Source organism: Ostrea edulis, chromosome 1 (genome assembly GCF_947568905.1).
Source record: "Ostrea edulis chromosome 1, xbOstEdul1.1, whole genome shotgun sequence".
Taxonomy (NCBI): Eukaryota; Metazoa; Mollusca; class Bivalvia; order Ostreida; family Ostreidae; genus Ostrea; species Ostrea edulis.
The window spans coordinates 104,871,259-104,892,070 of NC_079164.1; the positions used below are offsets into that span (position 1 = coordinate 104,871,259).

The 20,812-nt window shown below is 35.3% G+C and overlaps 3 protein-coding genes across 4 annotated transcripts; all 3 read right to left on the reverse strand.

Annotated features, from left to right (window-relative positions):
* Positions 1-1,172: 1,172 nt before the first annotated feature.
* On the reverse strand, positions 1,173-8,646 carry LOC125668271 (GTP-binding protein REM 1-like). Of its 2 annotated transcripts, XM_048902177.2 has the most exons (5): positions 8,511-8,646; positions 3,198-3,564; positions 3,003-3,088; positions 2,549-2,726; positions 1,173-2,223 (listed from the first exon to the last, which is right to left on the reverse strand). In XM_048902177.2, exons 1-5 carry the CDS (start codon positions 8,511-8,513, stop codon positions 1,979-1,981), a joined length of 879 nt encoding a protein of 292 aa, XP_048758134.1. In that variant the 5' UTR covers positions 8,514-8,646; the 3' UTR covers positions 1,173-1,978. The 2 variants fall into 2 exon arrangements, with proteins under 2 accessions (XP_048758134.1, XP_048758144.1); XM_048902187.2 differs by having other exon boundaries at positions 3,198-8,522.
* LOC125664770 (GTP-binding protein GEM-like) lies at positions 8,623-15,768 on the reverse strand. Its single transcript, XM_048897581.2, has 4 exons — positions 15,198-15,768; positions 14,380-14,465; positions 11,181-11,364; positions 8,623-10,216 (listed from the first exon to the last, which is right to left on the reverse strand). Exons 1-4 carry the CDS (start codon positions 15,670-15,672, stop codon positions 9,966-9,968), a joined length of 996 nt encoding a protein of 331 aa, XP_048753538.2. The 5' UTR covers positions 15,673-15,768; the 3' UTR covers positions 8,623-9,965.
* A 795-nt stretch (positions 15,769-16,563) lies between these two features.
* Positions 16,564-20,011, reverse strand: LOC130051302 (GTP-binding protein GEM-like). The gene is made up of 4 exons (XM_056153149.1): positions 19,480-20,011; positions 18,594-18,682; positions 17,301-17,484; positions 16,564-17,135 (listed from the first exon to the last, which is right to left on the reverse strand). The coding sequence occupies exons 1-4, from the start codon at positions 19,913-19,915 to the stop codon at positions 16,885-16,887; spliced, it is 960 nt and encodes a 319-aa protein (XP_056009124.1). The 5' UTR covers positions 19,916-20,011; the 3' UTR covers positions 16,564-16,884.
* Positions 20,012-20,812: the final 801 nt, after the last annotated feature.

A 20,812-nucleotide genomic window follows, 5' to 3' on the forward strand; every position in this document is an offset into this window, starting at 1 on the left:
ATGTGGAGCTGAAGGCTCGTATTTACACCGTTGGAAAGGTATTGAATAGAGCTATTTACGAGTGTCATCATTCATGAAATTGTGCAAAGCGTTATCGCGATGTGGTACAATACACATTACATATCGAACAGTCCTCGTACTTATTTTTAATGTTTTGATTTAGAAGACTTGGCTCTACGTACCCGTTGGTCAATCAATCATTTTATGTACCGTCTTTGATTGAGCAATTTTAGTGAGGTAATGCAAATCGATTTCCTCTTAACTCCATTGGGAAAGGGGGGGGGGGCTTTGGAAACAAAATCTGTAACGAAAATTGTCCAAGGTAAAACCTCAAATTAACAGCGATTTCAATGACTAGTCCTTGTAGTTTTGTTTGAAGGTATTTCAGTTGTATCGTAACCTCTTAAAGTTGGTGAAAATTTGGCGTAGTCCAACGCCTGCAATAGCAGCTTGAGTTTGTGGTTGTTAGGGGTAATCCCTGACAATGAATGTACATGTATTTTGTGAAAATAATTTTCAGTTTTGAATAAACTAATATATACCGTGCCGCTTCACCCCGGCATAGTTCAAGAAGCGCGTTAGGTCACAACACTTTTGTGCCATTGTAGGTTTTGCCAAGGTAACAACAGAGGATTGCTTGAAATAATTGATTGATTCACTCATTGAATATTGTTTAACGTCCCTCTCGAGAATATTTCACTCACATGGAGACGTCACCACTGTCGGTGAAGGGCTGCAAAATTTAGGCCTATGCTCGTCGCTTATGGCCATTAAGCAGGAAGGGATCCTTATTGTGCTACACCTGCTGTGACACGGGACCTCGATTTTTGCGGTCTCATCAGAAGGACTGCCCCATTTAGTCGTCTCTTTCGACAAGCAAGGGGGTACTGAGGACTTACTCTAACCCGGATTCCCACGGGATTGAATAATGTCAACTGAATCTTGGATATTTAAACCCAAGTGTGACTGCTTTTCGACCGAGTTTAAAGAAAAGTCTGACCAACAACTCTAAAACAATTTACTCGTATGTTAGTACAAGTTTACCACTGGGTTGGTTAAGAAATAGAATTCAGTAGATAATTTGATCACCATACCTAGAAGGGTAATTTCCTGGTTCAAAATTTAAAGCTTAACAACTTATCAAAATTTGTAATACGAATGTAATCTGTAGATTTTAAATCATCAGTTTATTTGAATGTATATTTTACATATCAAAATTCACGTGTATGATGAATCATTTACATTAATATATATGCAGGTTTGGCCCCTCAAAAACGCGAAAATCTAAATGAAGTCTTTGTAATTAGAAATATGATTATTTTTTTAACTTCATCTCGCATGCAACATATTCATGATAATACATGCAATTCAAATCTAATTCACTAAATCGCTCTATTTTTGCAGATAGGAAGATAGTATAAAAATGTGCACTTTGGCATCAACATTTCAAAATCATAGAACAAAATCGCAAACTTTCGATGACATACTAGTACATGTATTTTATGATTACCAATATAGACAGTTGTACATAGATGATATTCATCAAAATAAACTTGCTTCAAATTTTGGGGACCAAATTAGGCCCGTGACATACGCACCTTTATACGATTAATGTTATGTTTTAATCGAACAAGACTTTGATATAAATGAAAAAGAAACTTTTTAATGAAACATTGCTGTTTCAATAAGTTGAAGCACCATATTCACATAATTTGTAATTTTCTTGATTTTCATTTCATTGGTTGTTTGTGGAAGACGCGTTTGCTTTCAATAGATATCCAAGTGTGACTTCGTCCCTCTTTATTCTGGTTTCTCTACTATCTCCATAGACACATTCTGTATTTATTACAGTATCCTGTCTGGAATATTCACTGAATGTCTTATTTAAGTCGTGCGAAATTCTCACTCAGACATCAGAGTGTCTTTGCAAGGATTTAATCTTGTCAACGACAGTTGTTTCCTTGAATTGTTGTTGAGGTTAAAGGTCAAAAAGATTTGTGCATGGTTTCCTTTTCGTTCGTAATTTTCTCCATCGTTTTCTAAGTCTTTTTGTCAATTTTTGAACTTTGTTTCGTTCTTTTTCTGTCTTTGACGTCATTGGTGGAATTGGTTGCAGACGAGTCTGGCGAACTATACCCACTAATAAGTCGTCAACATTGTGGTTCAAGATGAGTGACATCTCTACGTATTTACAACCAAACCTGGTGGCAAGCTTTTCACCATCTGAAAAATAAAGAAACTGTTATTTAAAACATGCAGGTATAGCAAAGAAAAGTGTATCCACCTTTTATTTTATATCAGTATTTATGTAGAGTGTACCGACATTATGGAACAAAACAAGAACTTTTGAAATTACAGACAACTAAGTTGATATATTCCCAATATATACAGTATTTATGACTATTCAAAATTAAACAATATATGATATAGTTTTATTCGCTATTATGATAGCACGCGTGTGTTCGGTGGTGGTGGTGTGTACGTGTGTGTATTGTGTATGTGTGTGTGCGTGTGTGTGTGTGTGTGTGTGTATGTAAATACAGTATACCTTTAGTAAAAACAACACGTTTTCTCTCCAGATCAACTTTGTTGGCTACAAGGAATATTGGTTTTTGAAAATGCTTTCGGATCTCCTCTATAATTTTGTTGGCCAATCTGAAGGACTCCATATCTACAACCGAATACATAACTACGATGGCATCCATGTATGCGCAAACTCGAACATTCTGAAAAAGTGTCAAGGAGATTTAGGTACATGTGAGTAATTTCCATCGTGCGATGTTATTGATTTTTTTCGCGATCCCTCTCGGTTAAAAACATCCGCTGATGTAAATATCAGAATATCGCTATTTTTGTGTTGCAGTTTATTGAACCCATTAAATATATCGATTAACATGAATTTTTTATAACAAAAGTTCTACAAAACAAAGCAGTAAAATTTGTTTTCAAACAGAAAAAGAGGAAATGATTAATAGTTATCTTATATTTTCATATGGCCTCACCTCGAAAGGTATTTGTTCAACGAACATAAGAGGTGTTTCTTTGCCGTCCAGTGAAACACATATTTCAGTGCCTCCCGTTTCAAACTCTGTAAAAAGACAATGTCACTTCCTGTAATAGTTATCTTAGCATATTGATTAGCAAATACAATTGACAAAATCACTATTATGGTGAAATTTCTTTTCAACTGAAATTACCCATTAAATCCCTCCACATGTCTTCAGTGTCTGTAAACTGGTCCTCAGTGTCTGTAAACTGGTGTAACAGGGAACGCTTCCCGACTCCTTGAGCGCCAAGGACTGAAACGTGGAGGATTTCAGAAAGGGACAAACTGTCACATTGTGAATAAGTGGGACTTGGGCAGCAAAAGTCCCCCAAGTTTTCGTTGCTTTCGCTCATGTAGCTGGACGAGGTTTCACAACTGGTATTGCTGTTCCTTCTCGCATCCGTGGTACACGGAACAGACAAAGAACCTTTAGTTTTTGAAGCTGGGAAATCTTCACAGTCAGTTAAATCCAAAAACTCGTAAACAAGTGTTGTCTTCTCCATTTTGGGATTGAAAATCTTTTGAAAAAATTAAATTCATTAAAAAAAATTCTAAGGCAGTTTACGACGTTTTTGCAAGTTGTCATGCAAACCATAACATATTAGCGTCTTCTTGTAAAATGATGCAAAAGAAACTGCATCCTCTAAATATAGTTCCTGGCAGTGCTTAACACAGATCTGTATCATAGTAAACAATAATGTTTTTTCCGCAAACCAATCAGCAATTCTGTTGTATGCAGTCATCGGTCATATGTTGAACAGTAACCATAGGTACACGTCGTATTAAGAATATCGATCTATTATCGTGAATGAATTTTTGTAACGTATACGTCGGCTTTGCGCATTTTGAAATACCAATGATGTATTTCCTTAGTTTAAAAAAAAAAGGCATAATTAGAGTTAGTTGCTATAAAACGTTATGGTTACAGTCAAAACACTAGTTTTTCCAGTGATAAGTGAATCATGTCTTTAATCTTGGTTATGAAACTTTCTGAAAATAGATTTCCAAATAATAAATCCACACCGAGATAATAGAATAAAGTTACACTGTGTTTCTCGTATCATAGATACATGTATGTTTGAAATAATTCCTGCGTGTTCCCGACATATACATCCATTGTTTTATAATTATGTATATTTACTTACCAACGTTTATGGCATTACAAATTTATTGTTGCATGTCCAGTTGATGTTGCATGCAATTAATTTAAACATTTTTTCTGCAATAATCATCCGATAAAACAACAAAGAACACATTTCATTGTTAAAATTTAAATATTCGTGTGGGGTTTGTTTTCATTTTAGTACTATAATATCATATCGTTGACCCATTCGTTACGTTGTTCCAACCAAAGCACTCTTTGACCTTGACGACGCTCCATGTTTGGCAATGATTACACAGACAATCGGATCGAACTAGTTTGTGCACAACATACATGTATTCATTGTCTATTATAAAAGTAATATCAATTCCAAAAGAATTATAATAGAAGAAATTCAGGGAATGTGATACAGATGACACACTACCGCTTATTGATGTTGCACTAGTTATAGTACTGGCATGGCCTTACACTGAAACGGAATTTCGTCTTGGAAAAAAATTTCACTACACTCCCTGCGTCATACATTTTACCTGTAATCAGTTCGTGTATATGTATTAAGTTTCTTTGTTGACAAGCATAATCCCCTAGTCTAATAAAACATGAACTGAAGGTAGATATCTAAATTGTGTGTATCATTTCAAGGAATGTTTCCAATATTACCTTATTTTGTCGTCATCTGAACTTCATCAGATTTTCGGGATCGTCCTCCAGATTTTCAGAAAAATTATGTTTGTGGTACATGACTGTCCAAAAGTACGCACATGTAACGACATTCGAGTATTGTTCAAAAGAGGAAACGGGAGTAATTAAATTAAAAAGATAGGGAGGGGTAGTGACGAGGTCCCTGAAGGATAGGAAGGGGTAGCGACGAGGTCCCTGAATCATAGGGAGGGGCAGCAACGAGATCCCTGAAGTATGATATGATATCTATAATCGTTGTCCTCTACAACCTGCAATGTGTTTATCTATCTTTTTTTTCCCTTCGCCTTCGGTACACACGATATTTTCAAGCAAATTGTTGATTTCATAGAAGCTTAGCTAGTCTCTGGGATTACGGTCGGATTTCACGCCTACATATTCAGGTCACATCCAGTTTAATTACGAAACTGTTTTCAAACGGATAAAAATTATATGAAGCCTACATGCAAAGGAAATACACGTTGCTGGTGTATTTAAATCGGTTTTTAGGGGGGTATATACTGAAATTGATTTGTAAGATTTTTTAATGTCGCCCACATCAGCAATAACGATTTAGGTTACGCAACGTGTATTTTTCTCACGCTCTGGACAGGAATGTGTGTGTTACCTAACACCAGGAGCTAAAGTACTTCTGGGAACCCCGGAAGTATGTTAACATCACCTCTACCGTCATTGCGGAAATACCAAATAGGAAAAGTTATTTAACGCATGCATATATAGTATTAACAAAAACAAATGTGAAGGATGAAGTGTGCAAAGAACTGTACACGACCATCCCCATTGTTACAAAACGGAAGTACAAGATCATAGGTAATTTAATCATCAATTCAAACTTGAAACTTATATTATATACCCGATAGGAGCACGCGATTACGACACAGTGTCCCAACGATGCTGAATACACTAGATCATTGAAAGAAAATATACAAATTTTTCATACCAAATATTTTTTTAAAAAACGTGTTGAAAAGGTGAAATTTCAAACAAATGTACACGTGTGGCGTGAAGTGGTTTCGAACTATTAAAAAAACGGAACCCCGGCACAATCTTATTAACGCTAACGGTACAAAACAGCTAATTTTGATTAGGTTGACCTCGGTATACAGTGACAACGGTGTATTTGACTGAGCTACAATAAGTATAAAAATGTTTGTTAAAAAAAACAGGTTCCCTGGTGTGGTTTTTTCTTTTCTTTTTGTGGTAAAATTAATGTAAATTTCGACCACAGGACAGGGTTGTCACTAAAAATCTTAATGTAAATTGTTCTTAAGATCGCAGCCTATCAAATTATCATACCGGTAATTTAATTTAGGGACAGACCTGCTCTGAAAAAATTCAAGGCCAAAATTCATGACAAAAGCGGTGTTAAAATAAGGAATACACTGTTTAGATAGAAGAACTGAATTTTATGCTCAATTTGTAAACTTCAAAAATTCAAACATATTATACGGCACACACACACACACACACACACACACACACACACACACACACACACAAAATGAAGGATGATAATTACTATGACTTTTTCTGGAAAATTGTTCTCCGTTGTAGGTCTTTTGTTACCCTGAATGGGTCCTTTCGAGTGAGCAATGTCAAAATTAACTATTTTCCGCAAAACATCTTTGTCAAAGGTTTCCATATTTATCAGTAATCGTACAACTGAAAGAATACAAGATTTCTATTTGATAGAATAACAAAATTATTCTCCAGGAGAACTGGTATCCAAATTCTTGGTACAAATTCTCCCGATATAGACCGATTTAGACCTACATATGTATCCATGACGATCATGGCTGTGGCAGTGAGGATTCGTATGGTCAAAATTCTCGAAGGGACGTCAGTAATTAATTTCTTAAGACTTTATATTAGAGTTTTATGATAAAATAAAACTCTTTTCTTGATTTTTATTTCTGCGCCAGGTTTATGAAGCATTCCCCAGTTCAGCTTATCACGTTACTCGCGCCAGACGACAGGAATCAATTTTTGTTGACTATGAAATTCAGGTGTGGTGTTAAAAAAGAGATGCTATGTGTGTTCTGGGTCTACTTTAGCGTAATGAAAATGTTCATTCTTAATAACAATATAGTTGCATGTCGACTTGGAATCTGATTTATGGAACTTGATATTTATTTTCCCTCTTTTTAATTAATATCGATTGGGTTGTTATTGTTTAAGATGTAAATATATCTTACGTTTTAGGCTGTGAAATGTCTACATGTAACGAAATGAAATCAATAAAAGACTCACGGCTTCAGAATTAGATATAAATACCTCGTAGGTGAATGTTTTTCGCTGACCGATATTTTTGGGAACCCCCCATATCAATCCCAATTAATCGATTAATAATCATTTTTATTCACTACCTGTATGTTAATATGTATGGATTTTTGACAACACTTAGTGAAGCCCGTTCTTTGAAATATGAATCATATAGTGATATTTACTCGGACCTGTGTAATCGTTTTATAATTGTAACAATCTATGCCTGCATTAAAGATTTACATATCATATTTCACGACTTTAACTTCCTCTTATAAGGTGAAATAAAATCATGAGGTGTAACCATTCTATAAGTACATGTATGGGTTCGAGTCTGTCAAAAACTGGCTCAAAACTTTGTTATAGTCTTTTCATATAGTTTTATATCCAGGGGTCCGTGTTTGCTCAACTCTTTAGTTTGTATTGCTTATAGGAGTTATGAGATTGGTCACTGTTCGTTATCTTTTAAGTGAATGATGTACAATATGTCCATTGTGTTCCGATAACAACGTACGGTTTTCTATAATTTGAAGCCCGATACAAAACTCTATTCAAACTCTACATTGCATACATCTATATGGCTTGCATGTCTTTAAAGCGGTGTCGGAAAGCCATCGTGAGGAGTGTTGAAAAGTGAGCGGTGTCGGAAAGCCATCGTGAGGAGTGTTGAAAAGTGAGCGGTGTCGGAAAGCCATCGTGAGGAGTGTTGAAAAGTTGTACATTTTGATGATGATGATTTTAGAAAAGTTTTGTGATTTCAAATGTACTAAAACTTTTGTTATTTGAAATCTTTTTGCTTTACGGTGTCTTATTTGTGGTACAGTAAAGATAGGGGCTTGGTAGAATATTTACTGGATCTTACATCATATCTCTCTTTGTAACAATTTTTTTAACTTTTGGAATCCAGAATAGGCACGGTAAATCACATTCGTTTGTCCCTCGGTGGAATACGTGTTTGAAAATGAAATGTGATGTGTAAATACGAGGAAATTCTTTAATACATAATTAAGGTTGAAATTTGAACCATTTGTGTTTATGCAAATTCAATGTTTATTGTTTTTGTTGTTTTTGTTATTTTTATTTTTCTCTTTCCTCCCCTTTGAGGTTAAACGTCAGTGACACGTTTCCTTAAAAGTTTTCAAACATTATATTTTTTTCCAACAAGAAAGTTGAAAGACCTTTACTGAAGTGTTCTTGAACAATTAAAATTATTAGTTTAAAAAAGATATTCCCGTATCCAGAATGTCTTGAAAACGATACCAGATGACTGCAATATTGCTATGACAGAGTGAAACAAGATGTGTTTGTGATGCCCCTGTATGGCTGCAAAGTCTTATGGTACCCAAATAAAGGTCTTTACAAATGGAATACACGTGTAAAACATTTTAAGTCATCACTAACCATTCAGTGTATCGCTCTTCTCCCATCATACTCTAAAGGCGGGGACGGTTACTATAGTATTTTATGGCATCGGTCATTCCCCAAGAAAATGAAAGTAAATAAAAAAAGGTGAAACAGTTAAAATTCTTTATTTAAAAACCATTCATTCATTGAAATAAAACAATGACTAAAAACCATTCACACACTCGAAAATACGTGTTTCTCGTACACACACTCCGAAAATCCTACATTTTCGCAAGACTACATACAGGACCTTCAACAGATTCCTCCTAACGAGAAAAATAAGAAATACCAATTTAGATAAAACCAATATTTGAAACTATCTTCCGATTTTATTTTGCAAAACAAGCATATTCACTGGATTATATGTGCGCTTACAAGACACATTGGTGGTAGCTGGGAGATTTCAAACGCTCCAGGTTGCATTATTAAACACATACATCAAGCAGGGAGTATCAAAATATAAGTTCAAACAGACTTCTCCTTACAAATGAATACTACTTTACGCCATGAAAATAAAGCTTGGGTAATTATAGTAAACTACAAATGTATATAGCGAAGAACTGATAGGGGGAAAAGTTATTGAGTAATATGCCATTCCGCGATATTTGCGTGTTGTTGGAACCTAGCTTGCAAAATAGAGGGTGGGTGTATATTTCCTGATATTGTCAACGACCTTTCTAATACATATGTTTCAAATTGCGCACAGTCCTCTATATCTTCGGTAGAAGTGTTATTGCTCGCTGTTATCATTTGTAAACAGACGTAATATCACAATTGCATTGTTGGCTTGTATGGCCCAGTAAAAAGCCCGGGTTCTTTGCAAGTAAAGGCAGTTACGAACAAAATAAATTACTATATAAATTAATTATAAATTAAAATAAAATACATTTACAGAGAAAGAAAAATATTGAATACTAGTATCCATCACATGCAAAGTCCAAGTTGGTATCTTGCATGTTCGTGTATTTCTGGGGAGAAAACTGATTGGGCAAAATATGCAATACTGACCTCGTATCAACAATTCCCATATGACCTAGAAAGCCAGTACACTTCTTATTACGCCCAAAAAGTTTCAAGTTAATATATTATGCCTTATAGGCGATATCGACCGGAAACCCCAACCACAAATTGACGAAAATACAGAAAGACTTAAATTAAACTCCCTCGATTTTCCAAAAGTGGGTTACAATTATTGATGTAAGAGATTTCATCTCTGAAATGACTGCAGTGGGAAGATGATGGAATGGTTGCAGTGGGAAGATGATGAAATGACAGATAGAGTTATCAACCACGCTGAAAAATTCTGTATGATCATAACATCTTGTCATGTGGTTGTAAGATTTACAGTTAGATTTTACAAAGGCTAACGATTCCAGTAGGGAAAATGAGGTACCGGTATTACATGTACATTTACATCAGCTGAACACGCTCACACACATTGGTAGTCAACTTTCAGTCGTATGAACTAGAACATTTTTCTTTTGACTGTCCTAATTTCATCAGTTTGTTGAGCATTCGTCTTGTGAAACTTGGGGCTTTAGATGACCGAGATGCAGATTCTTTCGAAGTCGTCTGCTCCTTGCTTTCCCGTCTTTGAGCAACTTTGCGAATGATTCCGACCAATAGTTCGTCAATATTGTGATTCAGGACAACAGAGGTCTCTATGTACTGACACATATGTTTGTCCGCAACCTTCTGGGCATCTACATTAGAAAATGAAGAATTTGGAATCATTACACATTTTATGAAAATATGAACGAGTTCATCTTTATCTTAGATTTTGTGTCGGTTGAGCTAAAAACAAGTAACAAGTGTAATCCTCGGTGGAACAGAATAGATAGATAGATTCAAATTTTAACTGCGTCAATAAAAAACTTTAAAATGATATGTTGAACAATGGAAATACCCTCCCTATGCTGAAAAGCCCCATATTACTTTGTTCAATAAGCAATATATTTCTTAATTCAAAATTCAAGAAATCATATCATACCTCTGCGCATGCCGTCAAGGCCGATACAATTACCCTTTGAATCAAATAAGTCCTTTGGCGAACTTGAAAACCACATCTCTCCAAAGAATGGTTCTAACAAACTGACTAATTTCAACAAGCCATAAATTTCTTAAAAATTACAAGATGTGTTTGTGAAACACTGATGCCCTTGTATGACAGCAAAGTAATTATGTTACCAAAAGAAAGGTCTTGTCACAAGGAATACACATGTGAAATATGAAAGCCCTAATGCTAACCATCCAACAGGTATGGTCAAGGTTAAAGTTTTTGCGGACCGACGAATCTCCGATTTCGGGGGCATAAAAATCAATCCTTGTAATGCACACATTTTGTATTTGCAGTCCATTTACGATTGTTGTGTGAAGGAAACAGTCTCATGTTAGAAGTTCAAAGCACCAAAAACTACATGCCCTTCATCAAGTGATTTAACTGAAATCACGTTCAGAAACCCAAAATGGGTGGATGGGCTGGACAGATGGACATACAGACACACAAGCTAACAATTTCACTTGGTAATGATTATTTCTGCAAAGCTCCATTCCAATTTGACATAACCTGTAGGAAATATAGTGTTCACACACTTTGTGACAGACAGACACACATATACCGATAGGCAGAATAAAAGCAATGTCTCATTGGGGAAAATACACGGTTACCTTTATGAGAAACCATTCTGTTCCTGGCTAAATCGCATTTGTTTCCTACGAGAAAGATAGGAGAACCATATTTCATCTTGTGTCTGATCATTTCAATTCGCTTGGTTCCATATTGAAAGGAAGACGAATCTATGACTGAGAATACCACAACCACCGCATCCACCAAGGGTAGCTCCGTACTCTCCTGTAAAAGAAAGAACTCCTATCAGTGACAGTGTCATATACAACTCATCATACTACAGGATTACCTCATGTCAATGGTAGCTCCTTACTCTCCTGTAAAAGAAAGCCCTACATATACCAGAACTCTCCATCAGCGGCAGTGCCATGCACGATTCATCACACCATAGGATTAACTCACGCTTTGACCATTTTGAGATAATGATAAAAATAACGAACAGTGATCTATCTCATAAACCCTATAAAGAACCAGAGTAGGGAAACCAAGGACCCCTGGGCACACCAGAAATGGGATCAGTACCTAGGAGGAGTACAATTCAATTCATTGATTCACTCAAACCATGTACAATGGTACATGAGGTAAATGAATATAATTTTAAATTTTATATACAATATTGCCAAGGGTACAATTATATAAATACCACATGCACATATATGTTCATTGGGAGAAAATAGAGGTGGGGGCATAATGCATACAAAGAGTATACATCCCCTGTTGACCGGTGACACCCGCCGTAAGCCCTATAACTTAATCAGGTTAACAGAGTCACCCATAGGGAAAACAGTATGTAAAGAACGTCCCAGCAATTGTTACTGAAATCGGCTAGGAGTGTTAGGACTTGATGAACTATGATGTGACGATAGCTACAGCTTAATAATTGACAGCTTACGTTATCATTTACAAGAAAATTAGCATTGCTCTAGACCAAAGTCTTTTCCTTTTGAGGCCAATTTATCAACTACACATAAACAGTACAACGATCAGATGTAGATGTAGTGATATTGCATGCATATCACATCTTAAATTCAACTCGTCTTCTATTCTAAACAAAGTTTTTTCCCCTAAATGTAGGCTCCTTACGGCCACATTCAACTTAATTGTTGTCATTCAAAGAAAAATAATGTTCTATAAAAGACAAAAATACGCAGTTACAACAATTAGCGCAAATAAATGGAGATGTTATATTTTGAAACACAATACTGTATAGGCAAGATACCACTGTATATATATTCCTGTAGCGATGGCATGTCTTAGATGCCGAGGCTTTCCAATTCCGTCATTTCAATTTATCGTAATTGAGATGATGAGAAGACACATTGCGAAATGTTTGGCAATGTCTTAATATGCATGAATGAGCTAAACGCTAAGTATACCAAATTACAGATCCTGTTTCATACTGCACCTATTCATTGTCTTGCTAAAGCTACGTTTTATTGAATTTCCATTATAATCAATTTTCACTCATAACGTCTCCTAGACACTTTTCTCTAAACCTTTTCTTGTTAGGGTAAAGTCTAAAAAGTGGCTGGTATTGGCGAATAACCAATTAACGGATACACGTAACTGTAGGTCTTTGTTTCTGGCTTAAAGAAGGAGCCAAAATCAAATGAAAGTTAGTAAGGAACTACCACAGCAAAAAGAAATGAATAGTACGTACTGAATTATGTGGGAATGATCTGAAAACATGCCATTTATGACCCGAGGCTGGAACATATCCAAATTCTATAGGTATTTACGGTAAATGGAAGAGTAGTTCATGGGACTTCCGCTTGTTTATAGGAGACAAATAATCAATGACTATAACAGGAAACCCACAAAACCAAACAAAAATACAGTAGCAACCCTTCGGGAAAGTTGGATGAATATATTGTAATAGATTTGGAAGAAAATAGGTTTGTCATCCTGGAAATGTGTGCAATTACAATTGCGTAACTAGAATATAAACAGAGGCAATGTGATTGGAATTTCCAAATGTAGATATTCTTTTAAAAATAGATATGGATTTATGGTTGTTAATCCTATAATAATGTTATCAGAAATAAAACTCTCTTCCTGTGATAGGGATTGTGATGAGATGTACGAAGAAAAGTGGGTAACTAAATGTTACTCTATTTTTGGGATAGTTATGTCTTAAAATTCCGTCTGATATTTTATGGACGTTTCATTATATAGATACTTTTTAAACATAATTTATTGCACCTTTTAGAGAAAACAACATTCTTTTATTTGAATCATAATCTTTCGTCACTTTTAATGAAAAGTAAATACCTCCGTGGCACAAGATTTAAATATATATATATATATATATATATATATATATATTGGTCTGCCTGCCTTACAATCAACTAAGCTTCGCCAAGTAATATCAACTTTTGCTATTTACAATTCAAAGTGTTTGTGATTTTTTATCATAGGCTATTGCTTCTTAGATGCCAATATATGTTATAAATGTAATCTGTACTTGTCAATAAGTACATTACACTATTTAATGAGTACAGCACAGGGTTTGTACATAAATGATTACGATTCGTTTATTTCGTATGAAGATGTCATTATATATATTCATCAATAACAAATATAATTTTGTATTGTTGATACGAGACTGAAATTCAAAAAGGTATATCTAAGCAATTTCACGGAAAACTATTTATCAAACATTTATGCATGAATCAAATCGTATAGACTTTAATGATTCAGTCAGTAATGCTCTAACTTAATGACTCAATAAAACCTATACGTGTACTGAATTATATTCGACGTACTTTTTACTCCATTTTTAACACGCACACGTGTATATTACACGTACACGTGTATCTTACAAGGTCTACAGTCCTGAAACTCTTCCTTTACTTCGAATTATGTTCAACTTATTAGCGATTTTTTTAGCAGTCTGGCAATGACAGCATGTGCTGGGCATTGCTTATAGCTTATAGGCAGGAAAATAATTCTAGGGAAACATTCAGATCTAATGAAGCACGAGATGTTCTAGCCGTGTCATCTGGAATTGAATACTTGAGAAGTTGTTCTCTCTCCAGTTCTGTCATACCCCTGTCTCTGTCCTATTGTTCCTGTTACATCACAGGAATCTTCCTCAATCTCTACTCACTTTGTTTTAAGTGCTACACTGTGTGATGCCTGCATGAGCTAAAAGTGATTGGATTTTTTTCGATTTGTTTGATGATTAATATGTTAGCTACACTTGTATGATACCAGACGATCTATTTGAAATCCACTTACTACGAACTCTGTTTCCTCCACAAACTGCACACAATATTCATCCTTGTTGAGGAGAATGAATATATCCTCCGGTGATTCAGCTTCGTCTGAAATGATATCCATAGAAATTAAAGCTAAATACTAGTAAACGCGTATGTATTCGAACATTGATTCATTCGTTGATGACGGTCAGGATAGATTTTATGACCAGACTCCATGATCACATAATAAGAATAGACTTAAGTTCACTATTGATATTCAAAAATATTACATTTCCAATGTTTTTGCCTTGGATACATTTACCAGTTGAAATGATAGCATGCGTGTGAATCTTGATATAGTACGACTGTTTTAACGCCCGAGAATTCCGACAGAAATGAAAGTGGCAGTAAATATAAAATAAAATTCAGTTTTGCAAATACCGTACATGAAGGTATGATCTGCAACGCTTCACGACAGTTTATAACGCGCGTCATGACGTGTACTGGTGTAAAGCGTAACAGTCCATGCCTTCGTGTATTTTCAAAAATGTTTATTTCTTAAGTGAATGAAATCGGTATTGAGATTAGAATTTGAATATGATTCAAAATATCAAAAAGTATTTTGAAGATCTTAACAAACGAAGGGTAAATTTGACTTAAGTTTGCTTCCAATTTATAGACATGTAAGCAGATCGTAGCGTCTCCGTGGTGGCCTTTGATGCGCCTCACTTTTAATCAACACCAGAGAAACATTCTTGTAACAAGATGTTAGAAGGATTCACACAGGATCGACATTTAACGTCCATGTGCAGTGGATTAATCTACGCACGGATCACATTAAAAATCAAAAACACCTACCTCTGTGGTGGTTGATATACACTTCCTCTGAAGTTGACAACTGATTTTTCAATGTATGAATTCCGACTTCATCGCATCCAACTAATGCCACCCTCACTACTCGGACAACACGGGGTGTTGCGTTATCTGCGCTTACCAACGCCTCACCGCTATAGTTACAGTTCTCACAAGAGTTTACGCTGATAGTGCTCCGCCTTCGAAGAAGATCCCCCCTGTTCTTTAAACCATCTCTAGTGATGTGGAATGACCGAACCCTTTCTAATGGACGTTCCTCCGGGAGCAACAAAAACATTTTCGGGCTGACCGGACTTGGCAAGCTATTACGTCGCACCAAATTGACATTTAATCGTACGTGGTCCGGCTTTTTCTGTTTAAAAGAGGATGCTCTTTTAAAATTTGGTTCAGAGAAATCCTCAGAAGGGCTTAATAGCCCCCCAGGGTCCCGGAACTCTTGACTACTTTTTACTGTTAACATAACTCCAAGACTATGGTGCTGATTGTTATGGTGTGCTCAGAATATTGCAAGAGTTGTTTATGTATCCGTGAGATGCAGTGAAGAGTGAATCATAAGTACATGTACGTCAATCGGTAAATATAGTCTTGCTTTCGATAGGTCGTTCAGATGGTTACTTTTTCCTTCTAACCAACACGTGCACCTGTATTTCGTAATAGAAATGTTTCTAGTTTGTAAGGTTTGAATTCTAGTAAATCTGTATATCACTGATAGTAATATGGGTTGCTTTTCTGTACAGTCTTTAATAATAAATGATGTTTTTATTAATTAATTTGGTACTTTCATGATTGGAAACCTGACATTATTGATTTTGCCGTTCAAGTTCTGAACGAACAGTGCTTTCAAACAATTTGAAAAATAAAACAGGTTTTCCCCCCTTTCGTTTAAGCGAAAGAAATTTGGGTGAAGTTGCCAGCTTTCGCTGCCTGCTGTGATGTATCATTTTCATATTACACAGGAATGACAAGTATTCTGACATGGCACTCATGATGCAACCGACTTTTCTAGAACATGGAAGAAAAAATGGAAAAGGCGTTTTCGTCACATCCAAGTAATTCATACATTTTAACACGCATACGAGATTAAATTAATAATATATTTGCACAGTGTTCTATATTATAAATGATGTGTAAAGATTTCAACGATATATCATACGTTTTTATTATTTTCTAATTATTCATTGAAGAATGATTTTGTTTTGGTATTTCAAAATTTGAAACGCTGCTGCTCTGAAGATCCAAATAATACGCACAAATCATCTCACAATTTTCCTTTTCCCACGAAATCAGAAAATGGGGGTACTTGCATGAACTTGCACTCGAAATATTTCGTTATTACATTACACAAGACAGGTTAGAATATAAACATTTTATTACAAAGTGTAAAAAAGTATTTTTTAAAATGAAAAACATGTAACAGTGTGTTTTATACATAATCAATATACGATACATCAATAAATCGACAATCTCACCAGAATCTCACACATTCATACAAACATTCTTCTCGTGACTCAGACCATCATCTTTCACCCTTTGCATATCAGATTATACCGATCTCTGTTGTTTTAGCACATACTATGCATACTATCATGCGTTAGTCATAATAACCAAAGCCCTCGCTCAATGATATGTAAACTATCTCTACTTTGGACAGAATTCATTCAGGTTTATTTTCCTACACGTCAAATAATTTTGTACAGGAGAATTCGTGATGTCCGATTTTCATTAGTTTCTGAAGAAGTATTTTTGTAAACATGGATGCTGTTTTGGGATCTTTGGTCAGTTCTTCCGTTTTATTGGTGTAACTCTGACGCCTATTGCGCACCTGACGAATAATTCCCGCCAAAAGTTGATCCACATTGTGACTCAAAGCTACAGATGTTTCGATGTATTTGCAATTATATCTGGTCGCTACCTTTTTGGCCTCTATCAATGTAAAAGAAAAAAACAATAATATTACTTACGAATGATAAACAAAAACCATGAAAGTTATCCTTATATAGCTTTTAATCCTACAGTAGAAACAATATAAACGCATTTCAGTTTAATTTAACTTCTGGACGACGTCTAGTCAATATTTCGTTCACTTGCCTTTTTCCGCAACGGCTCTCTGTCTTGCCAAATCAACTTTATTTGCAACCAGAAACAAGGGCTTGTCAAACTCGACTTCTTCTCTCATCATTTCTATTTTTCTGATTCCGTTTTTGAAAGATTTGGCGTCTACGACAGAAAAGACCACCACTATTGAATCCACCAACTCATTTTCTGCTTGATTCTAAATATAAAAATTTAAATAAAAAACAGATTAATATACATAAAGTTACGTAAAGATTTTGTAAGAACTTTGTTTTAATTTTGTTTCTGACATTTGATTTCTAATAATTCGACATAATTAGGTGAGGAAACATTTCTAATAATCAACAAAAGATTTTTTGTTGTTACGAAGCACGCTTTACATCGAAAGCGATCCATGAAACTGCGTTCATTGTTTTATATCTTTAAAAATATTTTCATCATTATAGACATTTGTTTGAACTAATAAAATCTTATTAATCATGTTTTCACATATAATTAAAGCCACTGCAGGGCCGTAAATTAACCTTCAATTTGGAGGAGGCAGGAAATTAGGCGGGGGTCTGGGGGCCGCCCAGGCCCCCAGACGCTGAGCACATTTTGTGCACACTGAACACGTTTCGTGCAAAATCCTTGATTCTAGGGCCTTCTAAGATGTTACTTGACTAACTCATTCTAAAAGAAAGATTTGGAATGCTTTTTAAGGGAGGTATCATGTTCTTAGTTATTGGAAACAACATAAATTCTAATGAACTTTAAATTTTAATTTTTTTGGCTCAAAAGTTGGAGGAGGCAGCTGACTCCTCCGCCTCCATGTAATTTACGGCCCTGGCCAGTGTCTGTTCTCCATGAAAAATACATTATTTTTTTTTACTTTTGTGCGTAGTTAATTAATGGAAAAGTGAAGGTAATCCTGGGAATTTAATTTTTCTTGGGTATTTAAGGATTATCTGGTAAATTCAAATAAACAGCATGACAAATAGCTTTACTGATGATATAAGTATAGCCTGTCCTTTGTATATCAAGTTAATTTTCCCACCTTAAACACGTATGATGTCTACTTATAGTTCTTTTTGATATGAAGTCCAGAACTACATCACGATTATGGTCTATAAATTTCCTACAGAGACCGACAGGAATTCTAAATGCAGGTCATCTAAGAAATCTGTATCGCACAGTGACTGATATGTTCTTCACAACATTTCTTGTTTGCGCAACGGTAGGCATTCTATTATGTCATTTTTATCACGTTTTGTTATATGGTAGCCGTATCGTAATAAAGTATATAATATTACGCTAATTACGTCTTACCGCTAATTCTGTTTCATCAACAAACATCACACACGACTCCTGATCGTCCATCACGACACATATTTCTTCTCCATCCCTGCTCGTTACATCTAGAGAAGTATGCAGTCATGTGTAAGTAAAGGAGATCACAATCTAAAATCTAAGAAGCCAATAACGTTCTGATATTTTCAGTAACTTTATAATTTAATTATAGATTATTTCTGTCCTTCTGTGACGGGTCATCTCCAGTGGACGAGTTAACCGCTACTAAAGATTTACATAGATTTATATACACAGGCCATTCCTAGAAGTATCCCAATAGGGATTCGGATTAGAATAGGTCCTCAGAACCCCTTGCTTGTCGCAATAGGCGACGAAATGGGGCGGTCTTTCAGGTAAGACCGCAAAAAAAAAAAAAAAAAAAAAACAAGAACAAAACGAGGCCCCGTGTCGCAGCATGTGTGGCACGATAAAGATCCCTCCCTGCTCAAAAGCCGTACGCGCCGAGCATAGGCCTAAATTTTACACCCCTTCACCAGCAATGGTGACGTCTCTATATGAGTAAAAATTTCTTGAGCGGGGTGTTAAAAGATATACAATATATCATATCTTAAATAAATATAAACACCCCATTGGAAATAGACTAATTTAAGCTTTAGACTAATTTAAGCTTTTATGGGCTATCCTTGGGTTATTATATCATCATATGTCATGTTATTCATACAGTTACTTATTCTTTAACTGCATAGTGCTACAGGTTATGTCAGGTTTCAATTTGTTATTTTAAATCTATAATCATCACATTCTTTGATATCTTATACCTGAATAAAATAATATGAAAAACCAACAAATACAATTTTGTAGAAATATCGTTTAGATATTAAAGCTTTTGTTTTACCTAAATTACCTTTATTGTTTATGTACAGTTCCTCCGAAGTTGCAAATTGATTTATGAGAGATTTCTTTCCGACACCTTTGGACCCAATGATGGCCACCCTTAATTGCTCTTTCTGACAGATGCTTTCTATTGATGACGTTGCTCCCGTGGAACATGTTTCCTGGCCTTCACTATAAGTACTGCGTCGCCTGAATTTGTCTCCACAGTTTTTCAGTCCGTCTCTTGTGAGACTAAACGATCGTACTCTTTCCAAACTCGGTATCTGCGCAATGGATTCAATAACCGCAGGACTTGGTAAACTGTTCCTTCGTTTTACATGCGGCCTAAGGACCAATGAAGTTGGTCTTTCAATACGAAGGGAAGAAGATCTCTCAACTGTTTGTGATTTCTTAATCAAGGTCTCCTGATAATGCATCTTTTCCAGCTGTTCCATGGCTGAGAACATTGTTTCAACTCTGTTTTAGTGAATACGTTCTGTTTACTTCTTAGAAGTTATATATACCCCCTCTCTCTCTGTCTCTCTCTGAATAGCTGACTCATAAAATCTGTGCTGCATCATAACTTACGTCTGATCATTTTTTGCCAAAGATGATACAATTAGTCACAGCGGGGGTTAAAGGATATAAAGGTATGTCGGTGGCTGCAAAAAAAACCCCATTTATCATCAAAAATTATAAATCTGATGTGAAATAAACGTTACTCTGAGAAAATTGTTTAAAATTATATGTATACATATATATTGTCCTTACATTGTGTTAGCTTCAAATTGTTTATATTTCACTGTCATATTCAGATATTTAAAAGGTTTCCCCAAGTTTCAAACTCGATATTATATCATTGCTACAATTCTACATGTATATATCATACCACATCATTGAACATTTGTTTCTGTTGAATTATACAGGAACTGCTTTTCATAATGTAATTTGACGATTTATTTTTTCTCTCTCTGCCATTGACTTGTCTTATAGAGATGTATATGTACTATGATAATGTAGGTTAAATATAAACCATGTTCGCTAATGCACACTGTGTGTTTGAGGAAAGCGAAATATTACAAAAAGTACTCATCGTTTTAATCCTAAGTTCAAAAAAGGTGGTACATTTCTTAGGATCATCAGCAATTTTCTAAAGTAAATTTTGCTCCCAAAAATTGAGTCTTTTTAGAGGCGCGGGTGGGGGTAGGGGTAAATAAAGTCCATTTCATACAATCTTTTCAACTGATTTAATTGGTGGGGGGGGGGGGGGTAGAGAAAATGAGAAAAATAGCTAAACTATAAGGTCAGCTGTATTGATTAGTTGATAAGCTCGTGATATATAACTTGATACGTATGATAAATAC

Coding starts and splice junctions, on each gene's coding strand:
- LOC125668271 (XM_048902177.2), bottom strand. Junction 2,727..3,002: donor TTGAACAAATACCTTTCGAG/GTGAGGCCATAT, acceptor ACACTTTTTCAG/AATGTTCGAGTTTGCGCATA. Junction 2,224..2,548: donor ACGTGTTGTTTTTACTAAAG/GTATACTGTATT, acceptor TTTATTTTTCAG/ATGGTGAAAAGCTTGCCACC.
- LOC125664770 (XM_048897581.2), bottom strand. CDS start 15,672: ATGTTAACAGTAAAAAGTAGTCAAGAGTTCCGGGACCCTGGGGGGCTA. Junction 14,466..15,197: donor GTATATCAACCACCACAGAG/GTAGGTGTTTTT, acceptor ATATCATTTCAG/ACGAAGCTGAATCACCGGAG. Junction 11,365..14,379: donor TGGAGGAAACAGAGTTCGTA/GTAAGTGGATTT, acceptor TTTCTTTTACAG/GAGAGTACGGAGCTACCCTT.
- LOC130051302 (XM_056153149.1), bottom strand. CDS start 19,915: ATGTTCTCAGCCATGGAACAGCTGGAAAAGATGCATTATCAGGAGACC. Junction 18,683..19,479: donor ACTGTACATAAACAATAAAG/GTAATTTAGGTA, acceptor ATACTTCTCTAG/ATGTAACGAGCAGGGATGGA. Junction 17,136..17,300: donor GAGAGCCGTTGCGGAAAAAG/GCAAGTGAACGA, acceptor TTACATTGATAG/AGGCCAAAAAGGTAGCGACC.